Source organism: Trichechus manatus, unplaced genomic scaffold (genome assembly GCF_000243295.1).
Source record: "Trichechus manatus latirostris isolate Lorelei unplaced genomic scaffold, TriManLat1.0 scaffold00001, whole genome shotgun sequence".
NCBI lineage: Eukaryota > Metazoa > Chordata > Mammalia > Sirenia > Trichechidae > Trichechus > Trichechus manatus.
In genome coordinates, this window is record NW_004443937.1 from 28194988 (window position 1) to 28215514 (window position 20527).

Sequence of the window (20527 nt, forward strand, 5' to 3'; positions counted from 1 at the left end):
AAAAAAAAAAAAAAAAGAATATATATTTGACTAGTATGCATGAACACAGACATATATAAAAATTAATCTGGTGAGAGAAAAACAAGTTGAAGAACAGTGAGTACTGTAGGGTATGACACAATCAAAGATTACTGACCGCCACACTGGCAGAACCTCAATTTTCAAACAGGCACAATTTCCATTTCCCAGCCTCTCCTGCCAACTACATATAGCCATGTGACCAAGTTATAGTGAATGAAATCTATCAGACTAATGAGGGGGACTTCTGGGAGAGCTACTTAAAAGAGAAGGTTGTGCCCCCCTTTTCCCTTCTTCTGATGGCATGGAATGTAGATATGAGAGCTGACGACTGAGCAGCCATCCTGAGCCAGGAAGTCATACAGTAAGAACAATAGGGCAGCAGTACTGAAGCAGCCTGGTGCCTGAGGCCTGTGGAACTGGACAAGTAAAGTGCTTAGGACAGTGCCTGGCACACAGATACGATGATAGCTGACTGGACAAGGATCTTTCAACATCTCAGAAGGAAGCAGATGCTAGTACTTACAGTGGCCAACCCCCATGGCTCCATAATGATTGGACACGGCAATGAGGTCGTACACATAGGGCCTTGCTGACAGGTCACAGACAAACTCGGACATGTTCAGAGCTCTGAGCACAAAACACAAAAACGGCTCTTAAATGTGTTAAAGAAGTCAGAGCAACCCAGCAACACCTTTTATACAACTGGCTAGAGCAGAGAGAGGCATTCCAAAACTAGCTGCAGAAGGAACGATGAACAGACCACAACAGAAGGGGCCTTGGGGGTCTGTGTCCCAACCACTGGCATGTTCAGAGCAGCAAGTGGGAGAACCTCCTGTAAAACTCCAACACCAGACTAAATGGCGAGGAAGCGGTCTGGGGACAAAGAGCTTCAGCAACCATGTATAAATGACTGTTACAACAGAAGCACAACTGGTGCCATTATGTAAGCTACATACCAAAATAGGCTGCAGAAAGCTTTCCCCCTACATTTTATTTTGAAAATTTCAAACATGCAGAAAAATGAAAAGAATTTTACAACAAATATCTAAAATATCTATATATTCAACCACCTAGATTCTCCCGCTGACATGTCCTATACTTCATGTATCTATCCATCCCCCAAGAAATCATTTTAAAATCTGCATTTTAGGGGGAAACGTCTATCTTGTTGATTCAATCTCCTGTGTCAATTACATTCTTTGCCCTGGGGCCTGCGAGGATACACGCAGCCAGCCCGTCCTGGTCTCTACCGCAGGTCAGGACTGCAGCAGGTTTGCACTCCCACCTGTGGCCCCCAGGAATAATCCAATTCTCCCTGGCAGGCTCTCGGGCTGCCTTGACCCATCCACTAATGAGGAACAGCACTGCCCCTGTGCTGCCCCTACGAAGCCCAGGCTCCCTGGGACCAGGGATAGATGGGAAATACAGGCCAGTTAGGTGGCAGGAGGGGCTCACAAGGTAATCAGCAGCAGGGAGATGACCAGTATCCTCTCGAGCCTGGGAAGTGCTTCCAGTGGAGAGGCTTCTCCCCAGAGGTGCGGGCATGGGGAGTAAGGGGTAACTACAGTCAAAATCTAACCTCCCACAGCCCAGCAACACACACCCTAACGCAGAAAGTCTTTGACAACAAAAGCAGCAGCCAATCAGCACCCAGAATCACTGTCTGCTTTTTAATCTTCCTAACTCCATGGTCAAAAGAACCCACCTAACCGGGAATTCCACAACCGTGTCAAGCTTATCCCTCCAGTATCTGTTGTAGGAGAAACGCTTCAGGTGGACCACCAGGATCTTGGGCAAGGACCACAGGTCAAACTTCTTTGTGGCCTGTTGATGCTTCTTACAGTTGGGACAGTACCTGGAGAGAGAAGAGCAACCTCTGCTTAGAGGGAAGGGGGGGCCAGAGCCATCATGGCATTCGTGCGAGTACAGTCACAATCCACAACATCCTTTCAAGCAGCGCTCAGCATGACTTCCTCATGGCAGGGAGGTCTCTAAGCCGCCTTTCAAAACGGAGTGATGGCTTAGTCTGGAAAACAGAACTCACACAGGAGGATCTATGTGGTGCAGTAGAGACCACGTAAGGAAGTGACACCTCCAGATACAAAGGTTCTTGTGTGCATAGATGACCCAGAAGATCACAGAGTCCCAGGACACAGGGTACCCCTGCCTGGACGGTGGGGAGCTGCATACCAGGGGTCGTGTTCCCCAAGGGTCTCCATGGTGGTGAAGAGCTCGATGCAGTCTCTCAGGGCCACTGAGGTTTTCTTCTTCTTCTGTGGCTGCAACATGCTCACGTGCTTCTCACAGGTCTGTAAGGAACATAGGGCTGAGTTCTGTTTGGGAAACAAGATCTTACTGGGTCAAGAAGCAACAGGCCTACAGAGACTCTTACACCTGGAATATAGTGTACTTTCTGGAGCCTCTGAACACAAAATGACAAAATTTTTAAGTACTTTCCACTCCCACTTTGAATTATAACTTGCTAAAATTGCTATCAGACTGGTGAGAGTGATCCTGATAGAAGTCCACGGCAGAAATCAGCTCACACCAGTGACTAAGAATCCCAAGTGACCTACTTCAGATTCTTGCTCATCATAGTAAAGGTTCCGAGTTTCACTGTCCCAGTCGATGGCCAGTGTGGATCGAGCTGTGGAGGAAGACCAAAGTGTCATTCATTACTGGAGGGGCATTTCACTCTAGGAGAGACTCTTGAACCAACAGGAGTGAGAAGAATCATACTCTGGCCGTGTCATCAACCCCTGCTTACTTATCACCTGTCACTGCTGAAAGCAATGCCCTGCCTCGGGCCAGCCCCTTTGTACCCCCAGCTCCCCAAATCCACTGGCAAGGATTTCCTCAATGACATGGATAGCTATAAAGGTGCTAACTATATCGAATTCTGAAAGGGTATAGGTCAAGGTGGAGTAACAGGGACCGCCTGCCTAAAACCATGAGAAAACCTGACAAGACAGACACAACTTTTCAGACACTGGATAATAGGCAGAGCAGGAGTGTGATCCCTGAGAGAAGAAAGACAAACAAGGTGACCTCAATAATTGCCCTAGTTTACTGCCTGGATGTAGTTTTCAGGCCGCAGTATGGAGAAAGGAGAAACTGAGTCAGGAGTCAAATATCAGAGTTTGAGGAAGTGACTAGAATTTGTAAGGCATTATACTAGAGAGGAGGAAGTTGTACAGAGAGGACAGAGCTGGAGAGAGAGAGAGAGAATAAATGAATATGAAAACAGAAATCTGCAGAGGGGTCCCCTCAGGTATTTTGCTGAGTACATCCACATGAGAGGAAACTACCCAAGGCTAAGGAAAGAACCACGGGAAATGAGTATGTGGAATAATTCCCAGGACTCACACAGTGCTGGGAATAGTTCGTGTTGCTGCCAGGCAGAGTGGAAGGCCTTGTAATCTGAGGGACATCAGGTAGAAGCCTCAGAAGGCTACTGCCTTAGTAGTGGAACTAAATTAGTCCTAGACCAGGGGTCCACAAGCTTTTTCTATAAGTGGCCAGATAGTATTTTTTTAAGTTTTGTGGGCCATACCGTCTGTCACACTACTCAACTCTGCAGCTGTCATGAGAAAGCAGTCACAGGCAATCTGTAAATGAATGACTGTGTTCCCCCCAAAATTATATTTCTAGACATTAAAATCTGAATTTCATGAAGTTCTCACTGTCACAAAATATTGTTCTTTTGATTTTCTTTTTAACCACATAACAATATAAAAACCACTCTTGGCTCACAAGCCATAGGAAAAAAAGGCAGTGGGCTAGATTTGGCCCACAGGCCATAGTTTGGTGACTCCTGCCCCAGACTAAAGGTTATCTTGTGACCCATCCTGACGAGGCTTAAAAGCAAGCCTCAAAAGGATCTAGCTGATATCAAGTAACTGATCTGCATGCCAGAACAAAATCCAATACTGTTAAAAGGAATATATCAAAATCCAGCAACTATCAATGTAAAATTCACAACATCAAACATCCAGTAAATAATTACTAGGCACGCAAAGCAGCAGGAAAACATGACCCATAACCATGAGAAAAAGTCAATCAATGGCAACAGACCCAGAAATGACAGAGATGAGGGAACCAGCAGATAATACATTAAAACAGTATTAGAAATATGCTCCATATGTGCAAGAAAGATGAAAATACGACCATAATGAAAAGAGAAATATAAGATATAAATAAGTCCCAAATGGAACTTCTAGAGATGAAAAATATACTAGATAAGATTTAACAACAGATGGTACTACAGAAGATGAGTGAACCTGAAAAACAGAAAACAGAACAATGGAAACTATCGAAAACAAAGCACAATGAGAATAAAAGAAAAATAAACAAATAAATCATCACTGACCTATGGGACAACGTCAAGTGGTCAAATGTATATGTCTAATTGGAGTCCCAGAAAGAAAGAAAGGACACATAGGGTAGGATATAAAAAACATGTGAAGAAATAATGGCCAAACTTACAAATGTAACAAAAACTATAAATTCACAGTTCCAAAAAGCTCAATGAACCCCAAACAAAATAAACATAAATAACACCATACCAAGGGACTTATCATCAAATCAACGAAAACCAGTGATAAAGAGAAAACGTTAAAAGCAGCCAGAGAAAGAAAGACAAGTATAAAGGAACAAAGACAAGAATGACAGCAGACTTCTCATCAGAAAATATGTAAGCCAAATAATGGAGACATCTTTAAAATAAGCAAGCAATAAACAACAAAAACCTGTCAACCTAGAATTATCATTCAAAAATGAAGGCAAAATAAAGATTTTTTCCCATATTAACAAAAGCCAGCATATCTGTAATACAAGAAATGTTAAAATAAATTTTTTAGATAGAAGAAAAATTATGAGAAGGAAATATGAGTGCTGCAAATAATAAATATGTGGGTAAATACAAAAGACATTTTTTCTCGCTTTTTAGTGTTTTTAAAGGATAATTAAAAAATAGATAATTAAATGTTTAAAGCAAAAATATAACAAATTGTGGTGTTTATATCATATAGAAGTAAAATGTAAGACAACAATAGCACAAAGGACTGGGGGGAAATGGATGTTTACTATTGTAATGTTCTTACATTATTTCAAAATAGTATGGTATTATCTGGGTGCACTGTGGCAAGTTAAAAATCCAGGAGAACTTCTTATGTTGGTGTGTATATTTTCACAATTAAAAAAAAAAAAAAAATCCAAGGCAACCACTAAAAACAAAACAAGGTGCAGCCACTTTGGAAAACAGTGTGGCAGTTCTTCCGAAGGTTAAACATAGCAGTTACCATATGATCCAGCATGCCACACCTAGTTACATAACCAAGAGAAATAAAAACACATGTTCACACAAAAATTTGTACTTCAATGTTCACAGCACCATTATTCTTAAATAGCCAAAAGTGGAAACCATCCAAATATCCATGATGGCTAAACAAAATGTGGTTTATCCATACAATAGAGTATTACTTGGTCCAAAAAGGAATGAAGTACTAACACATGCCACAACATGGATGTATGATGGATAACATGGATAATGAAAACGTGCTAAGTGAAAGAAGCCAGCCGTAAAAGACCACATATTGTATGATTCCATTTACACGAAACGTCCACAAAGGCAAATCCACAGAGACATAGAGTAGATTACAGAGGCTGGGTGAAGAGGGAGGGGGAGTGACTGCTAATGGGTAAGGGGGTTCTTTTCAGGATAATGATAATGTTCTAACATTAGACAGTGGTGATGTTTACACAACTCTGTGAATATACTAAAAACCACAAAACTGTACATTTTAAAAAGATGAATTTTATGGAATGTTATATACCTCAACAAAACTGTCACTGAAAAAAATTTTTTTAAATAAGTATAACAAAAACAAGGAAGCTAAACGACAGCTAGTCAATTTCTTCTACAATGAACAAAGCTAAAAACACAAGAGCCAGCTCTGCAGCTGCCCTCCCAACCCTGCCCAGCTGTCCTCACTGGCCATTCATACTTTTCATACAAAATGCAAGTCCTCTGTGGATGCCTTTTCCCGTCTGTAGAGCAGTCCCCACAACAGGCACCACGTAATGGAGAGCCTACGAAATCCATGGCCATCATGGATGTGGGGCTGCATTTCATGAGTATTCTGTTTGTTCGTTTATTGTTGTAGTTTAAGTGAAAGTTTACATTTCAAGTTAGTCTCTTATACAAAAATTTATACACACATTGTTACGTGACTCTTAATTGCTCTCCCTATACTGTGACAGCACACTCCTCCTTTCCACTCCGGATTTCTCATGTCCATCCTAACCCTCGCTGCCTTCTCATCTCACCTCCGGACAGAAGCTGCCCGTTTAGTCTCATGTATCTACTCGAGCTAAGATCATGAGTATTCTTAGGGAGCAAAAGAAATATATATTCTCATAAATGAAATGCTGCCACACAGGAGGACTGTACGAAGTGTTATCAACCCACAGCAAATGTCCTGAAGAGTGGTGGAAACTGAGAAATAATTTACTTCACTCTGAGGCCATAAGGGACCAAGGAGAGACACCTGACAACAGGAGAAGGTGTCGGAAACAGTCCATGGGGCCTTCAAGCCAAGGCTCACACAAGTGTCTGTTCCCGGAGCCACAGACATTATGAAAGCCCAGTGCAGTGAGTACTGAGTGTTAAGTATTTTCAGATAGAATCGACTGAACAGCAAGAGTTTGGTCTGGTACTTTCAGAGAAAGCCTAAGTCCCAAAAGAGCCTAGTTTGAAAGGTCAGAGAAAGTGCTTACAGTTGAGTTTTAGCAGTTTTCCATCAGTTGCAAGTGAATTTATGTCAGCTGTTCCATAGGAGTTCACAACACTGAAGGTGAAAAGCCTTTTTGGGCAGGGCTGGCCTTTGACCTTCTTTTGGATGGTCTCACTGGGGTCACTGCCCAGCTCCTCCTCCCCACTGCCTTCTGTTTCCGAAAGTTGCTCTTTGCCTTCTTCCTGATGTTCCATTTCTTCTTCTCCTGACACACAAATGAAAAACAATGTGTATATAATTTGCCACCATTCCAATGTTAAAAATTAATTTAACACGTAATTGTGGTGTCTCCTATATTCTGTTTTGTGTATGTGAAACTATACATAGCCCTTTGCATTTACAAGGCGCTCATACTCACATGTGACTCACCACAACCCTGCAAGACAGGCAGAGTGAACACTTCTACTCCACGTGAGGAAGGGAGGCTCAGAGATTAAATGAGTCATCCAAAGGCACAAAGGGAGTCAGCAATCCTGCCAGACCCAATATGGGCCTCCTCACCACTTACTACTCTACTGGACTTCACACCACATGGTCTCACTCTTTCAACTTCATCACTGGGCCCACACAGAGGAAAGGACTAAAATTAAACACACGTGCAATACTCAAGACGACTGTTTGATAAGAAATGCAATTAAAAAGTCAATTTTAAGATATTATAATGAACACAAATACTAAGTAAAAGCAATCGGTTCCTCCAGAAGAAATATGTGCTGCATGTTCTTTCAACAAGTATTTACTGAATGCCTCTTAGGGGCAGGTGCCGTGCTTGGTCCCAAAAATACAGCAGAGTCCTCCCCTCATTGGGCCTACATCCTAAGGGGAAAGTTAAGGTATCAGGTAAGTAATTTCAACGATAGATGGGGACAACTTCAAAAGGTGATGTAAAAATAACGGGAAGAGATTTAAAAATGTAGAGTTTATACACTCAAATAGCAGAACAAGTTGGGCCCAGGACAATGCAGTCTCCTTTCAGGCCACAGGAGCAGCAGTCGTGGATGAAGGTGTGACGTGGTTCCCCATCAGCATTACTCCCAGCCAGCATACATGAGCCCACAAGAGCCACCTGGCCCCAGCTCTCACAGAGGCTCCTTTCCTAATTCAGCTCATCTGACTCCTGAGCCAGAGCAGCCCTGCCCCTTACACACAGGTAAGCCTGCCCCACTCTTAGACTAGAAAAGGAAACCCCTGCCCTGCCTGCTGCCTCTCAGAGGGAGAGAACCAGAACTTGTCTACACCCCACCCAATGAGCGAGCAGTACCCTGACTCTGTAAGAACTCTGTCCGTGGCCGTGCCACTGGCTGCCAGTTACCAGGTCAATCTCAGGAACCTTCTGCCAATGCAGCCAGAATTAAATGCCATGAAGTGTATATGACAGGTTGAGAAAGGAAAAGGAAAGCAGGGTCCACTGAAACTTGCTACGCAAGGTCACCCAGAGAATTGGCAGGAAACCTAAAGCTCAGCTGCCACAGGCCAAAGAAGGAGCCACGACAATGAAGAGGCTAAAAGTACTTCAACATTAAACAGGGTCTGAAGTCTACGCACCAAGACTCATTTGTAGGATTCAAAAGAAGGCAGTAATTCTTCCTAAGCAGGTAACTGAGTGTCTAAGAAGCAGGACTAGTTATAACATCAGCAAATACTTACAAGGTGTTGTTATTAATTGAGGCTCTATTATGTACCAGGTATTTTAAATACATTATCTCATTAAACTGTAACCTCAACCCTGTGAAGCAGGTGTCATTGTCCTAATTTGCAGATGAGTAAACCAAGGCTCAAAGGGATGAACTGACTTGTCCCAGTCCACACCAAATCCTTAAGTGGGAATCACAGAGCCTTGACTGCTGGAGCATTGAGAATCCACAGGTTACCCAGGGTCTGCTCAGACACCTCCAGGACCACTCCCGACACTTCTGCCTGTGGGACCCGGACACCAGATACATTCCTGTTCCCCCCAGTCAGAGGAGGACATGGCATTGTGGAAAAGAATAAGAATCAGACAATAATAGAACCTACTCAACTCTAAAATACCAAACCAATTTGGAACATCTGATGATGACAGAGCCTGGAGGCCATTATTTTGAACATTGATTCTCACTGTCCAGGACTGTGCATGTCCTGGAGAAATCTGGGCATTTGGATTTGCAGTTAAGGAGAATTTATGGCACTAACTTGGGGGACATTTACAGTTGTAGAGGAACAAAGCCACTGAATGGCCTATGCCCAAAAAGAGTGACAGCCACAGTGCGGGTCAGAAACCGTTCCTCAGTTAGGGACAAACTTGTCAGCACCCAGCCACAGGAAGATGGTGTGGGCTCTGGTTTTCCTGCACCAAGACTATCCCACTGCTTTTCAGACCGTGACTGCCTTCCCTCCCACAGCAGGAGATGTCTAGAGTTGGCCGCCACCTATGGCTTCCTGGGTAGAGAGAAGGAAACACACAAGAAAGCCTATCTCTGCCTTCTGATTGGCCAACCAAGACACCAGTCCTCCCAGGAACAAAGGCTTGCCAGCCAGGCTGGGCAAACGGGCAATGGTTGGGCGATTCCATACCACAGTGATGTACCAACAGAGATCCGGTCATGGGAGCAGTCACGTGCTGGATAAGCACCCACTCTGTAATCCCAACAGATCAGAATTCCAATCCTGACTGCCTAATGATCTTGGGCAAGTCACTAAATCCCTCTAGGCTCAGTCGGCCTGAGGTGAAACTTGGCCTACATCCCTAGATCTCAAAGAAAGTTCCAAGAGGTACTGAAGGTGGACAAGTACTGGGAATTGGCAAGGTGTTGCAGATGTGTGTCCCAGGACTGCTGCTCTAGGCAGAGCTCCCAACCCAGCCTCAGCGCCTCCCTCTCCCACGTGTACAACACCTTTGGAAGAAGAGGGAGGTCAGGAGGGATGTGGTCTGTCACAGCCCACAGCATGGCGAGCGCTCACCTTCACAGCTGCCCCTGGAGCCATTGCAGGCCCCCAACTCCAAGGGCGAGCTGCCAAACTCATCAGGCAAAGGCTGTTTTATATAGCGGCTTAAAAAAAAGAAAGAAAAAAAGCTGGTTAATTTTAACATTTACCTATTTTTCTCCACTACACAGCTAAGAAATAATCAACAATTTATATATTCACAGCTGAACTCAAAGCAATTTATGTAAGTAAAAGTGTTTTAAAATCATATAAAATGGCTCAACACTTTCAGAAATTGAGAGAAACACGAGATCAGACTAACTGAACTACTAAGTCACTTAAGAACCCACGAAAGCCTGTTTCAAGTCTATGAATGTCATATGGCACCATGATTTTTTCAAGTATTTCCCTCAGTAATGTTAATTTCCACCTTCACAATGACGGTGAAGCACTTCAGAAACAGTATTCGAATACAAAATGCTATCAAAGCACTAGACTCCCTAAACCAGATGACTGACAGGTGTGACAGACAGGAAAGATTCTGTGGACCAAAAGGCTTGGGCACCCAGTGTCCTGGTGCCTGGAGTGAGCCAGATACTCCACCCACCAGCATCTGCCCTGGCCCTCCCAGGGGCTAACACTACTGCATTCACTACAGACATGAGCCCCCAGGACCCACACAGGCACTCTTCAGGGGTCGTCACTACTATTATCGGGCCTAAATCTCAGATAACAAGCAAATTACGGGCGTGCCACCAACCTGATACGCTCACAAACAGCCTGATACAAGAACTCGAGGGTCAGCTTGTGCTTGGGGACAGAAACCAGCAGTGGCTGCCCATACAGCACTGCCCCGGAGGACGTGCTCGAAAGCCTGGACTTCCTCTCCCTGAAGTAGACTGGCAGCGTGACACACTCTGAGCCATCCGCGGAGGTGCTGCAGACTTCGTACCTGTGTCAATCACACAAGGGGGCACCTTCAGAAGCAAGTCCCTGTGAGCGGCAGAGATCTGAGCTGCAGCTATGTGGTGGTTACTGGAACAGGGCATACCTTAGCAGAAAAGGTAGAGAAACCATTTCCAAGATGATTCCAGAAGGTGGGTAAGGGAGCCCAAGGAGAATCGTGGTCTGTACAATGTGAACCTATACAACCCAGGACACAGAGCAACTGTGATCCTTGTTCCCCCAACCATGGCCTCAAACTCTGCGGTCCTTCAACTGGAACTTGGCACACAGATGACAGCCATCATCTGGACCATCGCTCTGGACACAAAGGCACACAAGCACCACCAAGGTCATCTCTTGTCACCGAGGAGCTCAACTATTAAATATGCATGCTCAGTGCTCTGCCTGCTAAAAGAACTAAATATTATACAAGAATGTACACCCAAAATATTAGTCAAAGATTCTTTCTTTTAAACAAGGAAGCAAATTCATAAAACTAATTGTTTGCCCTCTTTGTTCAAAAACATTGATATAAAAGAATCGTAAACATTCTTTTTAAAAATCAGAGATAATCAAAGAAATCACTAAATAAAAACCAATGGTTTTGAAAAATGTTTCTTAGTGAATACATGGGATTGAGGAGATTTACAGATGTTTTATCCTGGAACAGATGTTACCATACAGATGTTTTATCCTGTCAACCGAATGTAGTTTTCCCCTCTTCCTATAGGGTGAGACACAAACTTACTGATACAATTTTTGAAAACTACACACAAACACACACACTTCCTTACGTGCCTGGCAAACGGTCCTGACAGCAGTTTACACAGAAGAGCTTCTAAAGATAACTCACGAAAATGTCCATTGTTCAGAATGGACAGGACCCTGTGGGCCAGTGTAATAATGGTCAAGAACTGACCAGACCTCAGAGGTCCATCTGTCTGGCTGTTGTGACACAGGACAAGTGTCCTAACTTCTGGGTCCAACTACTCATTGGACAATGGGATTAGCCATCCTAATGGTTTGGTGAGAATTAAATAACTTAGTGCACAGTGTACAACATGCTCAAAAAACATTAGATGCTATTATTATTTTCATAAGGCAATTATCAATTCCTCTTGAGAGGACATTTGCCCGTTGGTTGGCCCTCAAGCCCTCTGAGAATTCCTTTGTTGGTGGTGGTCTACCAAGCTCCCCACAGGGCGATGCTCTAGTTCCTCTCAGCTCAGGTATGTGCAAACACTAATTTCCAGAAATCAGGGGCGGCTGTGTTGAGGGCTTAGGGTCAGAAACGGACATGAAAGCTGACCTTGCCATGCCCTAGTCCTGCAGCCCGGCATGAGCCCTGGTGCCCTCCACCATGAGGGAAGTGAGGAAAGATGGCGTGAGTGGGGTGGCACATGCAAGGGCTACCAGGAGGAGGATCTGTGCATGGGCAAGAGCTACTCCTTTCAGTGATCTAGAAGTCACAGGCCCAAAAATGTAAAGGGAAGGAGATGTCTCCTTTGTGCATTGTATTCCTCAGCCAAAACCAAAACAAAATCCTATAAACCTTTCTTAGCAAAGGAAAATCTGAGTGAGAGTTGATGAGGGAGGGACAGCATGGGTGTTGCCCACATTCAAGGCTGCGTGAGCAAATGGCTGGCTGGGCACAGCAGACAAGCTCCCACCCAACCCAACACAGCAGACATGAAATAACAGCACTTGGGAGGGGCTGAAGAGACCAGCTGGATTTGAAGTGTACTGTCCCCACAGGAGGAAACCCTGGTGGCATAGTGGCTAAGAGCTACAGCTGCTAATCAAAAGGTCCACAGTTCAATCCACCAGGCGCTCCCTGGAAACTCTACGGGGCAGTTCTGCTCTGCCCTATAGGGTCGCCATGAGTCAGAATCAACTCGACGGCAACAGGTTTAGTTTCTGTTTTGGTCCCCACAAGAAGGAGCCCTGGTGGCACAGTGGTTACATCTCTCAGCTGCTAACCGAAAGGTCAGCAGTTTAAACCCACCAGCCACTACATGGGAGAAAGGTGTGGCAGTCTGCTTCTGTGAAGATTTGCAGCCTCGGAAATCCTATGGGGGCAGTTCTACTCTGTCCTATAGGGTTGCTATGAGTCAGAATCGACTTGACAGCAATGGGTTTGGGCCCCACAGGGATGAGAAAATGGAGTCTCAGAGCTCTCTGGATATGAGAGCTAGAAAAGGCTATTTAAATCAGCCCTCCTTGTCTTTTTGAACCAGAGATCTGTGGTATCATGGCACCTGCCTGAGGAGCCAAAGCCTGTGGAGGATGAGATCCTCCTTGGACCCTACCCCTTCTGTCTTCCCACGGCCTCTCACATAGCTGTGACCCTTCTACAGAAAGGCATTTCTGACAGCAGGATCATCAGTAGGACCACCGAATAGCCCTTCTTAACAGGCAGCAAGTGCTGACAAAAGGCTGTGTCCATGCCAAGTAGAGTTATCTGAATGGCTGGCTCTGAAACGCCAGTAGGTACTCAGGATTAATGGCTGCCCACAATTCCCTGAACACCTTGCACTCAGGGGTCGGGGAAAATACACAGGAACACTGACTGACAGAACTTTTGCTCTGGAGACACAAGGCAAAGCCTCTAGAATGTTTCCACCCAACCCTTGGCAGAACTGCTGAGTACTCACACGAAAATGTCATCTCGAGGCATGATATGGTTTAAACCTTCATCCATTTGGAAAATTTTGTGGAATCGGTGATTATACACATCTGTGACCACCATCTAAGAGTCAACAGTAACAGAGAGAGTGTAAGACGGACAAGAGCATCCACACTAATAAACTGCTTAAAACCCAGGAACAAATGGAAAAAACGCCCTGCTGGAGCATTGCCTCCATTGAGGCCACCATGTGACCAGCCCCAGAGCCCAGGGGCTGCGGCCTGTTGGGGAACAGCATGGTTGCCACCAGCTGTGAACACACTGGTAACATCTGTCCTGAGGCCTACGAGGGGACCTGCCCTTGGGTGGCAGGATTGGTGGGCAGTCTGGTGTGGCACTGAGTGCTGACCAGAGACTGGGAGTCGTCCAGAGGCTGGTCTCCACACCACCCTCAGCACGCACTGGAATGGGCCAAACCCCAACCACCTGAAACCAGCAGGAGTACGAGGGGGTGAGGGAGAAGCAGGGCACTGACCAAGGCTGGGACGAGGGAGGGGCTGGGGCTGGGGCTCTCAGCATTTCACAGGCTTCACAGGCTCCCTATCGGCCAGAGCTGGGAGCATCCAGGCGGATGGTCCTCGGCACAAGGGGAGGTCTTCACTTCCCCTGCCTCTCCACAGTGCCAGGCTCAGCAGAAAGGCCAGCATGGGCAGCTGTTTTTAAATTAAGATTTTTAATCAAGAACATCAAAATGTCACTCTACGAACTTAAGGAGTTTGGGGCAGGAAGGAACTTCTGGGCCCTCATTTTACAGAAGTCACGTAGGAAGGGGCAGCAGAGCTGAGAGCAGAGCCCTACTCCTGCCCTCTGACCACATCTAGTGTGATCGCAGTGGAGGAAAAACGGTGTCCTGGGGCCAGAAGAGACCATCCCAGCCACAGTGAGTAAGTGCCAGGAGGGCTGAGGCATCCAGACAGAATCGTATTTGTGCTGACCAATAACAACTAGCCCCAAAAAGTGGCTGTAAGGTTGAAAGTAAACTTCAAAGGACTATGAAGCACCCCCAATGAGCTGAATGTCACTAACCAGCCTGCCTTACATTTTCCGCAGCGATGCCAGACAGCCTGGAGAGAGCCTCGCACAGGTCCGACACAGCCCCCATCAGCGGCACAGTCACGCGGTACTGCAGCGGAGAGACGATCAGGATGATGGGGGGTGGGGAGTACCCCCTTAACAGGTAGGAGATGAGGTGGGAGAAGCTAGCTTTGCTGGGGGTAGAGGTGCTCTTCCAGAAACTGTATATGATGAGGTCAAGGCCCAAATGAGTTCCCAGCAGAGCAAACAGGCAAGTCTGCATCACTACCCGTTTCTCTATTCAGGCAGCAGCATGGGAGCCTGGACGTCTCTTTCCCTTCCCAAATGTTTTATTTTATTCTTAACTTTGCAGAGAAGTTCACTACTTTCTTTATAGAATTATTCAAATTATACAAACTGCCATCCAGTCCTACATATCACCTTTCGAGTGATATCCCATCATATCCCATCAGCAGGCTGGACACTAAGACCTGCTGGTCACACCTCTCTATCCGGCCTTTGATCTGGCCAGACTCTCCTAGCTGACTGAGAGGTGAACCTCACCAAGAAAAGTACCCTGATTCTGGTTCCCCAACACTGAGATTCAAGGTCCATGCAGCAGATGAAGTTACTTTAGTCACATGAATGGAACATGGGGAAGAGAGTGACAGAGAAGCCCAGAGGACCTTTGCAACAGGCCTGGAATGTACAGGGTTACACAGAGGCCAAGGGTGCACAATACTCAGGCAAGCGCTCAGGGGACTCAGAGGCAGCTAACGGAGCTTCTGACACAGCAGACGGAAGCAGCTGCACCCCAGGTCTGAAGACCACTCAGAGGTGCATGAAGGTGCTGATTCTGTTACCTGGGTAGGTCTGCAGCAAGGGTCAGCAGGAACCAAGAAGACTTCCATAATTCGATCTTTCTTCAAGGGTAGTGGGAGAGTTAAATAGCAAAATGGGTCAAAGGTCACAGAAACTTTAGCACATTCTGGGCAAACCAAAGTGGATTTAAAGAGGCCATGGAAAGTGTCCACAATCACAGAGTCATTCCTCAACCTGTGATTCTCCCAGGCTTCCTTTGCTACCACCTGGAAGAGAGGAGAAGGGGTAAATAGGACATTCTCCACATACCTCAGTCCTATATCCCTGCATCCCGAATGACTCACAGCCCAAACCACAGACGGACTGGGAGGCAGTCTGTGCAGCCAACAACCCAGTGTAGGCCAGGCAGGGCTGGGACTACTTTTAGTGGACCATACTCATGCCACATGCTGACCCTCTGCCCCATTCCAAAATTTAAAAAGGTGTCGACACTGGATCCGTGGGAAGTAAGAGGTCTGTGTGTCCTCTGATGGGAGACGTACCTGAGAGCACCATGGACACATGCTCTGGACGAGGGCAAGGACGGCCCCCTATAGAGTTTCTGATGATTTAAAGTTCTTTCAATGAGGTTTTAATCTATACTACTATGTTGTGTGTGTTGTCCAGTCTATTCTGAATCATGGCGACTCTACAGGACAGAGTAGAACTGCCCCATAGGGTTTCCTAGGCTGTAATCTTTACTTGAGCATATCACCAGGTCTTTTCTCCCACAGAGCAGCTGGTGGGTTTGAACCGCTGACCTTTCAGTTAGCAGTTGAGTACTTAACCACTGCGCCACCAAGGCTCCTTAATCTATACTACAGGTTCAGCATTTTATAGTTGTGTAACTCATGGTTTTTCCTTTAAGATCTAAATGCTATTTTAAAGCATCCATGCTGATCGCCTCTATGTAATAAAACCAAAAAAACCAAACCCACTGCCTTCAAGTCAATTCCAACTCATAGCGACCCTATAGGACACAGCAGAACTGCCTCATAGGGTTTCCGAGGCTGTAATCTTCACGGAAGTAGACTGCCGCACCTTTCTCCCACAGAGCAGCTGGTGGGTTTGAATCGCTGACCTTTCAGTTAGCAGCTGAGCACATAACTACTGCACCACCAGGGCTCCTCCTCTATGTGACAGGGTAGCTGAAATACTAAATCCCCTTTTCATAGATCAGAAAATCAAGGGAAAGGGTATAAATGCCTTACTAATATTAATAAAAGTGATTTTAATAATCATGCATAGATTTTAAGGAGAGCAATAACAATCTGAAAGTCCCCCACTATAAGCACTTTATAGATTTCAGAGTGCCCTAGTCTCTGGTTCACCAATGAGGTCATACTAAACAAGCTGACTTTAATTCAAAGAAGCCCATGTGGGAACAGGAGTAGCTCGAGTTAACCCCTTTTGGACCTGGAATGCCTTTCTCTGAGTCCACATCCCAGCCACAAACACTCAAAGACCAGAAGAACATCCCCTCATTTTCAACAGGAGGTAGCTTCTTTGGAATATCACTGTTCAGGAATTTTCAATATCATACCGCATCTGGCCGCCCATTGGCATCCTTCAGCTCCAAGTAGGGCTTCTTCTTCACTCGGTTCAGATCTTCATGCAATCCGTCTAGAAGAAAGGCTAATAGCTCCTGAGAGTCTTGTTGCTGGTAGCCAGAGAACTGAGGGGCAAAACGACCTACCTGGGTCTACGACAAAAGCAACCACATTAGAAGGCATAACATAAAAAGAAGCAGTGAAGTCAGATGAAAATTATCAAAAACAGCTTTGCAGAGTCAGCTGAGATGGTGAGGAGAGCAGGACCTGGTTGAGTAGCCCGATTAACTCTGGAGGTGCCTAAACGATGCTAGTGGTTCCCACTAGAGAGAGGGCTCAGATCAGAAAGCCAGAACAACGATGGACCTGGAACCTGGGCCAGCCTACCCCAAGAGAAAGAGGGAAAGTGGCACCCCAAGGAGCCATACCTAAGTACTGACACGAATCCCTCTCCAACTTCCTTCTTTGGTTCAGTCTTCACAAGAACTTTAGAAATTATACCTGCATCAGCCAGAGGAATCCTCAGACACGTAACATCCTTTAGATCCCTAAACAACTGTCTGCCTTGTATTAGTCTACACCAATGGTCCTCAGAGTGTGGCCTCTAGACCAGCAACATCAGCACCACTTGGGAACTTGTTGGAAATGCACATTCTCAGGCCACAGCCCAGACCTACTCAATCAGAAATTCTGGAGATGGGACCAGCAGTCTGTGTTTTAACAAGCCCTCCAAGAGATTCTGATGCATCCTAAAATTTGATAACCACTACTCTGCACCTGTGTTGTCCACTACCCACATGTGGCTATTTAAATTTAAATTAATTAAAATGAAATACAATGAAAAACTCAGTTCCTTGGTCACACTAACCACATTTCAAGTGCTCAGTAGTCAGACGTGGCTAGTGGCCACCGTACTGGACAGTATAGATGCAGAACATGTCCATCATTGAGAAAGCTCTACACTACCCCTTAACATCCTTAAAGAATCAAACCAAACCCACTGCCATGGAGTCAATGCCGACTCATAGCAACCCTATGGGTCAGGGTAGAACTGCCCCGTAGGGTTTCCAAGGCTGTAATCCTTGCAGAAGCAGGCTGCCACATCTCTCTCCTGCGGAGTGGCTGGTGGGTCCAAAACGCCAACCTTCCAATTAACAGCGGAGTGCTTTCCACTGCACCACCAGGGCTCCTTAACACCCTTAAATACTATCCGCCAATTGCTTATACTAGTTTGAGCTAGTCTCTTCATGACTTAGTATGTAAATAATTACGTATATTTCCTCAGAGATTAATGTGACTAAGGAGATGAAAAGAATTAGTTTTCAATTTTAATAAACTACCTGAGATTTTAATTTTCTCATTGAGCAATTTTATTTTTCCTCTTTGAATCAGAAACATGCACACCTTTTCTACTATGTGCTTCATGGAGGCCCCTTGAACCCCAGTGGTGAAGGCTAAAGAGAGGATCTCTCAGATTTAAGCATATGGGGACCAAGGTACTTTTCCCTCACCAGGAAAAAACATTTAGGGCAATGGAAAGCCTGAGCTGCAGTCTGCCCATCTGTTCCCCAAATCTTCTTGGCTGAGGGACCCAAGTAAGAACTGCCCCCGATCACCTTCCAAGAATATCAACCCAATTCCTGACTTACGGGGGCCCAACTCAAATGACAGGCTAGGTTTAGGGCCCAGTCTCAGAGAACCTAGGAGAACCCTTTAGAAGTTCAACTGAATTTTTATGGTCTGGCTTAAGAAAATGATTATTTAAAGATTGTCATTACAGATTATGGTATTCTGAGCAACCAGCTTACAAATGACTTGGGGAGCACCCCCAACTCAGAGGTGGGAGTGAAGAACATTTAAGAAAAGTGTGCACTGAATAAAGGGGCTGAATGACTGAATGACAAGAGTCTGACTGTGTGGTGTGGTGCTTTTCTTCTCAGATCACATCTTAATCCCAAGCTGCATGTAAAGAAATGCCTCATTACAACATTAAACCACTCTCCACAAAGCAGGACAAAGGAAGCATATACCCAAACCTACTTTGAACATGCGAGGCGCCACATGAGTATCCCTTCCAGACCACATCTGCTTAATGAGTTCTGCATAGGCTTCTGCAATCTCCCCTTTCATCCCCAGAGGGTTATCTCTGTTGATTTCCACCTCATACTCATCTTTGAGAAAGTAGTCAGTCAGTGGTGCAGTATTGCTCAGGCACTGAAACAGAACATGACCAGGGCTCACATCCCTTCCAGACAGCACAGAGATACAATATAAACCACGTTCTCAACCCCAACAAAATGAAGCACTCAGAAAATTCTCTAAAAGGCTCACAAGGGTAAGGCACAGCTTCCCTGGAGCCTGAGCTGGTGGACCACCTCGTAGCTAACGTCCCAGGGACATGGTCTTGGTGGAACTGAAGCTCACTGCCTAAGTCCCTGTCTCTGAAACATGAAGCTACCAAGGGCAAAAGCTGTGTACCTCAACTACCTGGCACAGAGGGGATAATAAATAATTTTTGTTTTCAGTGGAAGTGACTTGGACGTCCCAGTGTTTCATGAGAAGACAAAATATTAATAAGCTGAAGGCAAGACGTTTTACTGAAGTCAAAACATTAAGGGGGGAAAAATCAGGATAATCAAGACAGTATAGGCAATCCCCGGATTAGGAACAAGCTCAATTCCTAAGTCTGTCTTTAAGTCGAATTTGTATGTAAGTTGGAACAGTTAGGTATGGTTCTTATCTAACGTCAGTTAGTAAAATGTTTAGTCTTATTAAATAGCATATAGTGTACATTTCTATGCATAAAAAACATTAAAGAAATACTTTCAGATACACTAAAACATCTTCAACATAATATAGTAATAACGTTTTGATGTGCATCACAAAGTAGCCCTCATTTTTTTATCACAAACCATTGTATGTACCTTCTCTACAGTTGAAAAGATACCTACAGGGCAAACATTACCCAAAATACTCCGAAGATTTCTGTTCTGTAAAATCTTTCAAACCAGTCAGATACTTTATTGTAGACTCTGAACTAAAAAGTCTACATTGTACCACTGGCCACATTTCTGCTGGGTTTTAAACCATCCTCAGCAGAGGCAGGGAGGGTCGGGGGCGTGGGTAGGATTGTGCTGGGGCCAGATGGATCATTCCACCCCTCCTCACTAGACCTGTCAACGCCACACACCAACTATGAGGCCCCTGCCTCAGAATGCAAGGGAGAAAGTGCCACTCAGGATGTGCTAAGAGTGAGCCCTGGGCCAAAGGGTTGGGAAGAGGACACTTGTGGAAACCCAAGTCCAAAGTTCTCTGCGGACTCCCGGAAACCATATGGACAGACAGAAGTCAGGAATCTATGACTGCCCCACCCTCTTCTAGCCACCAAAAGGCCAAGAACTGCTGCAACAGTGAAATCCTACACGTGTAAGGTAGGGGAAACAGAAGCCCAGAGAGGTGCTGCAAAGGCCCTGAGCTGCACAGCATGGAGGGCCCAGAGGGAAAGGGTTGAGCAGAGCTGGGTAAGGGGATGTCAAGGAGGCCTGGCGGTGTGCCGTGTGGTGAGTGACCAGTTGTACTCAAAGAACACTTACAGCACGGTGCCCACATCCCTGCCAGCTGCCACCACCTGCAGGCCAGCCATGTGGAGCTGAGCCGTGGCACTCAGTCAGTGGGGTTGGCCCTTTCCGAGCTCCAAGGGAGGCAGGTACATGTGGGCTCTCTGCTCACTGCCAGCCATGTGACAGGGGCCC

At 45.6% G+C, this 20527-nt stretch overlaps 1 protein-coding gene across 5 annotated transcripts in view; it reads right to left on the bottom strand.

Annotated features, from left to right (window-relative positions):
- Positions 1-20527, bottom strand: part of USP4 (ubiquitin specific peptidase 4) — a 41531-nt gene that overhangs the window by 2618 nt on the left and 18386 nt on the right. For 3 of the 5 annotated variants that reach the window (XM_012556591.2, XM_004368523.3, XM_023726802.1), the window contains 12 exons: positions 18816-18989; positions 16769-16927; positions 15228-15452; positions 14390-14473; positions 13319-13413; positions 10480-10671; positions 9756-9844; positions 6799-7020; positions 2598-2668; positions 2212-2330; positions 1727-1876; positions 545-648 (listed from right to left, as the gene is read on the bottom strand). In XM_012556591.2, the coding sequence (XP_012412045.1) occupies positions 545-648; positions 1727-1876; positions 2212-2330; positions 2598-2668; positions 6799-7020; positions 9756-9844; positions 10480-10671; positions 13319-13413; positions 14390-14473; positions 15228-15452; positions 16769-16927; positions 18816-18989 (1684 nt within the window). Of the gene's footprint in view, positions 1-544; positions 649-1726; positions 1877-2211; positions 2331-2597; positions 2669-6798; positions 7021-9688; positions 9845-10479; positions 10672-13318; positions 13414-14389; positions 14586-15227; positions 15453-16768; positions 16928-18815; positions 18990-20527 lie in introns of those variants that run through there. The other 2 variants (XM_023726806.1, XM_023726815.1) reach the window with 2 other exon arrangements.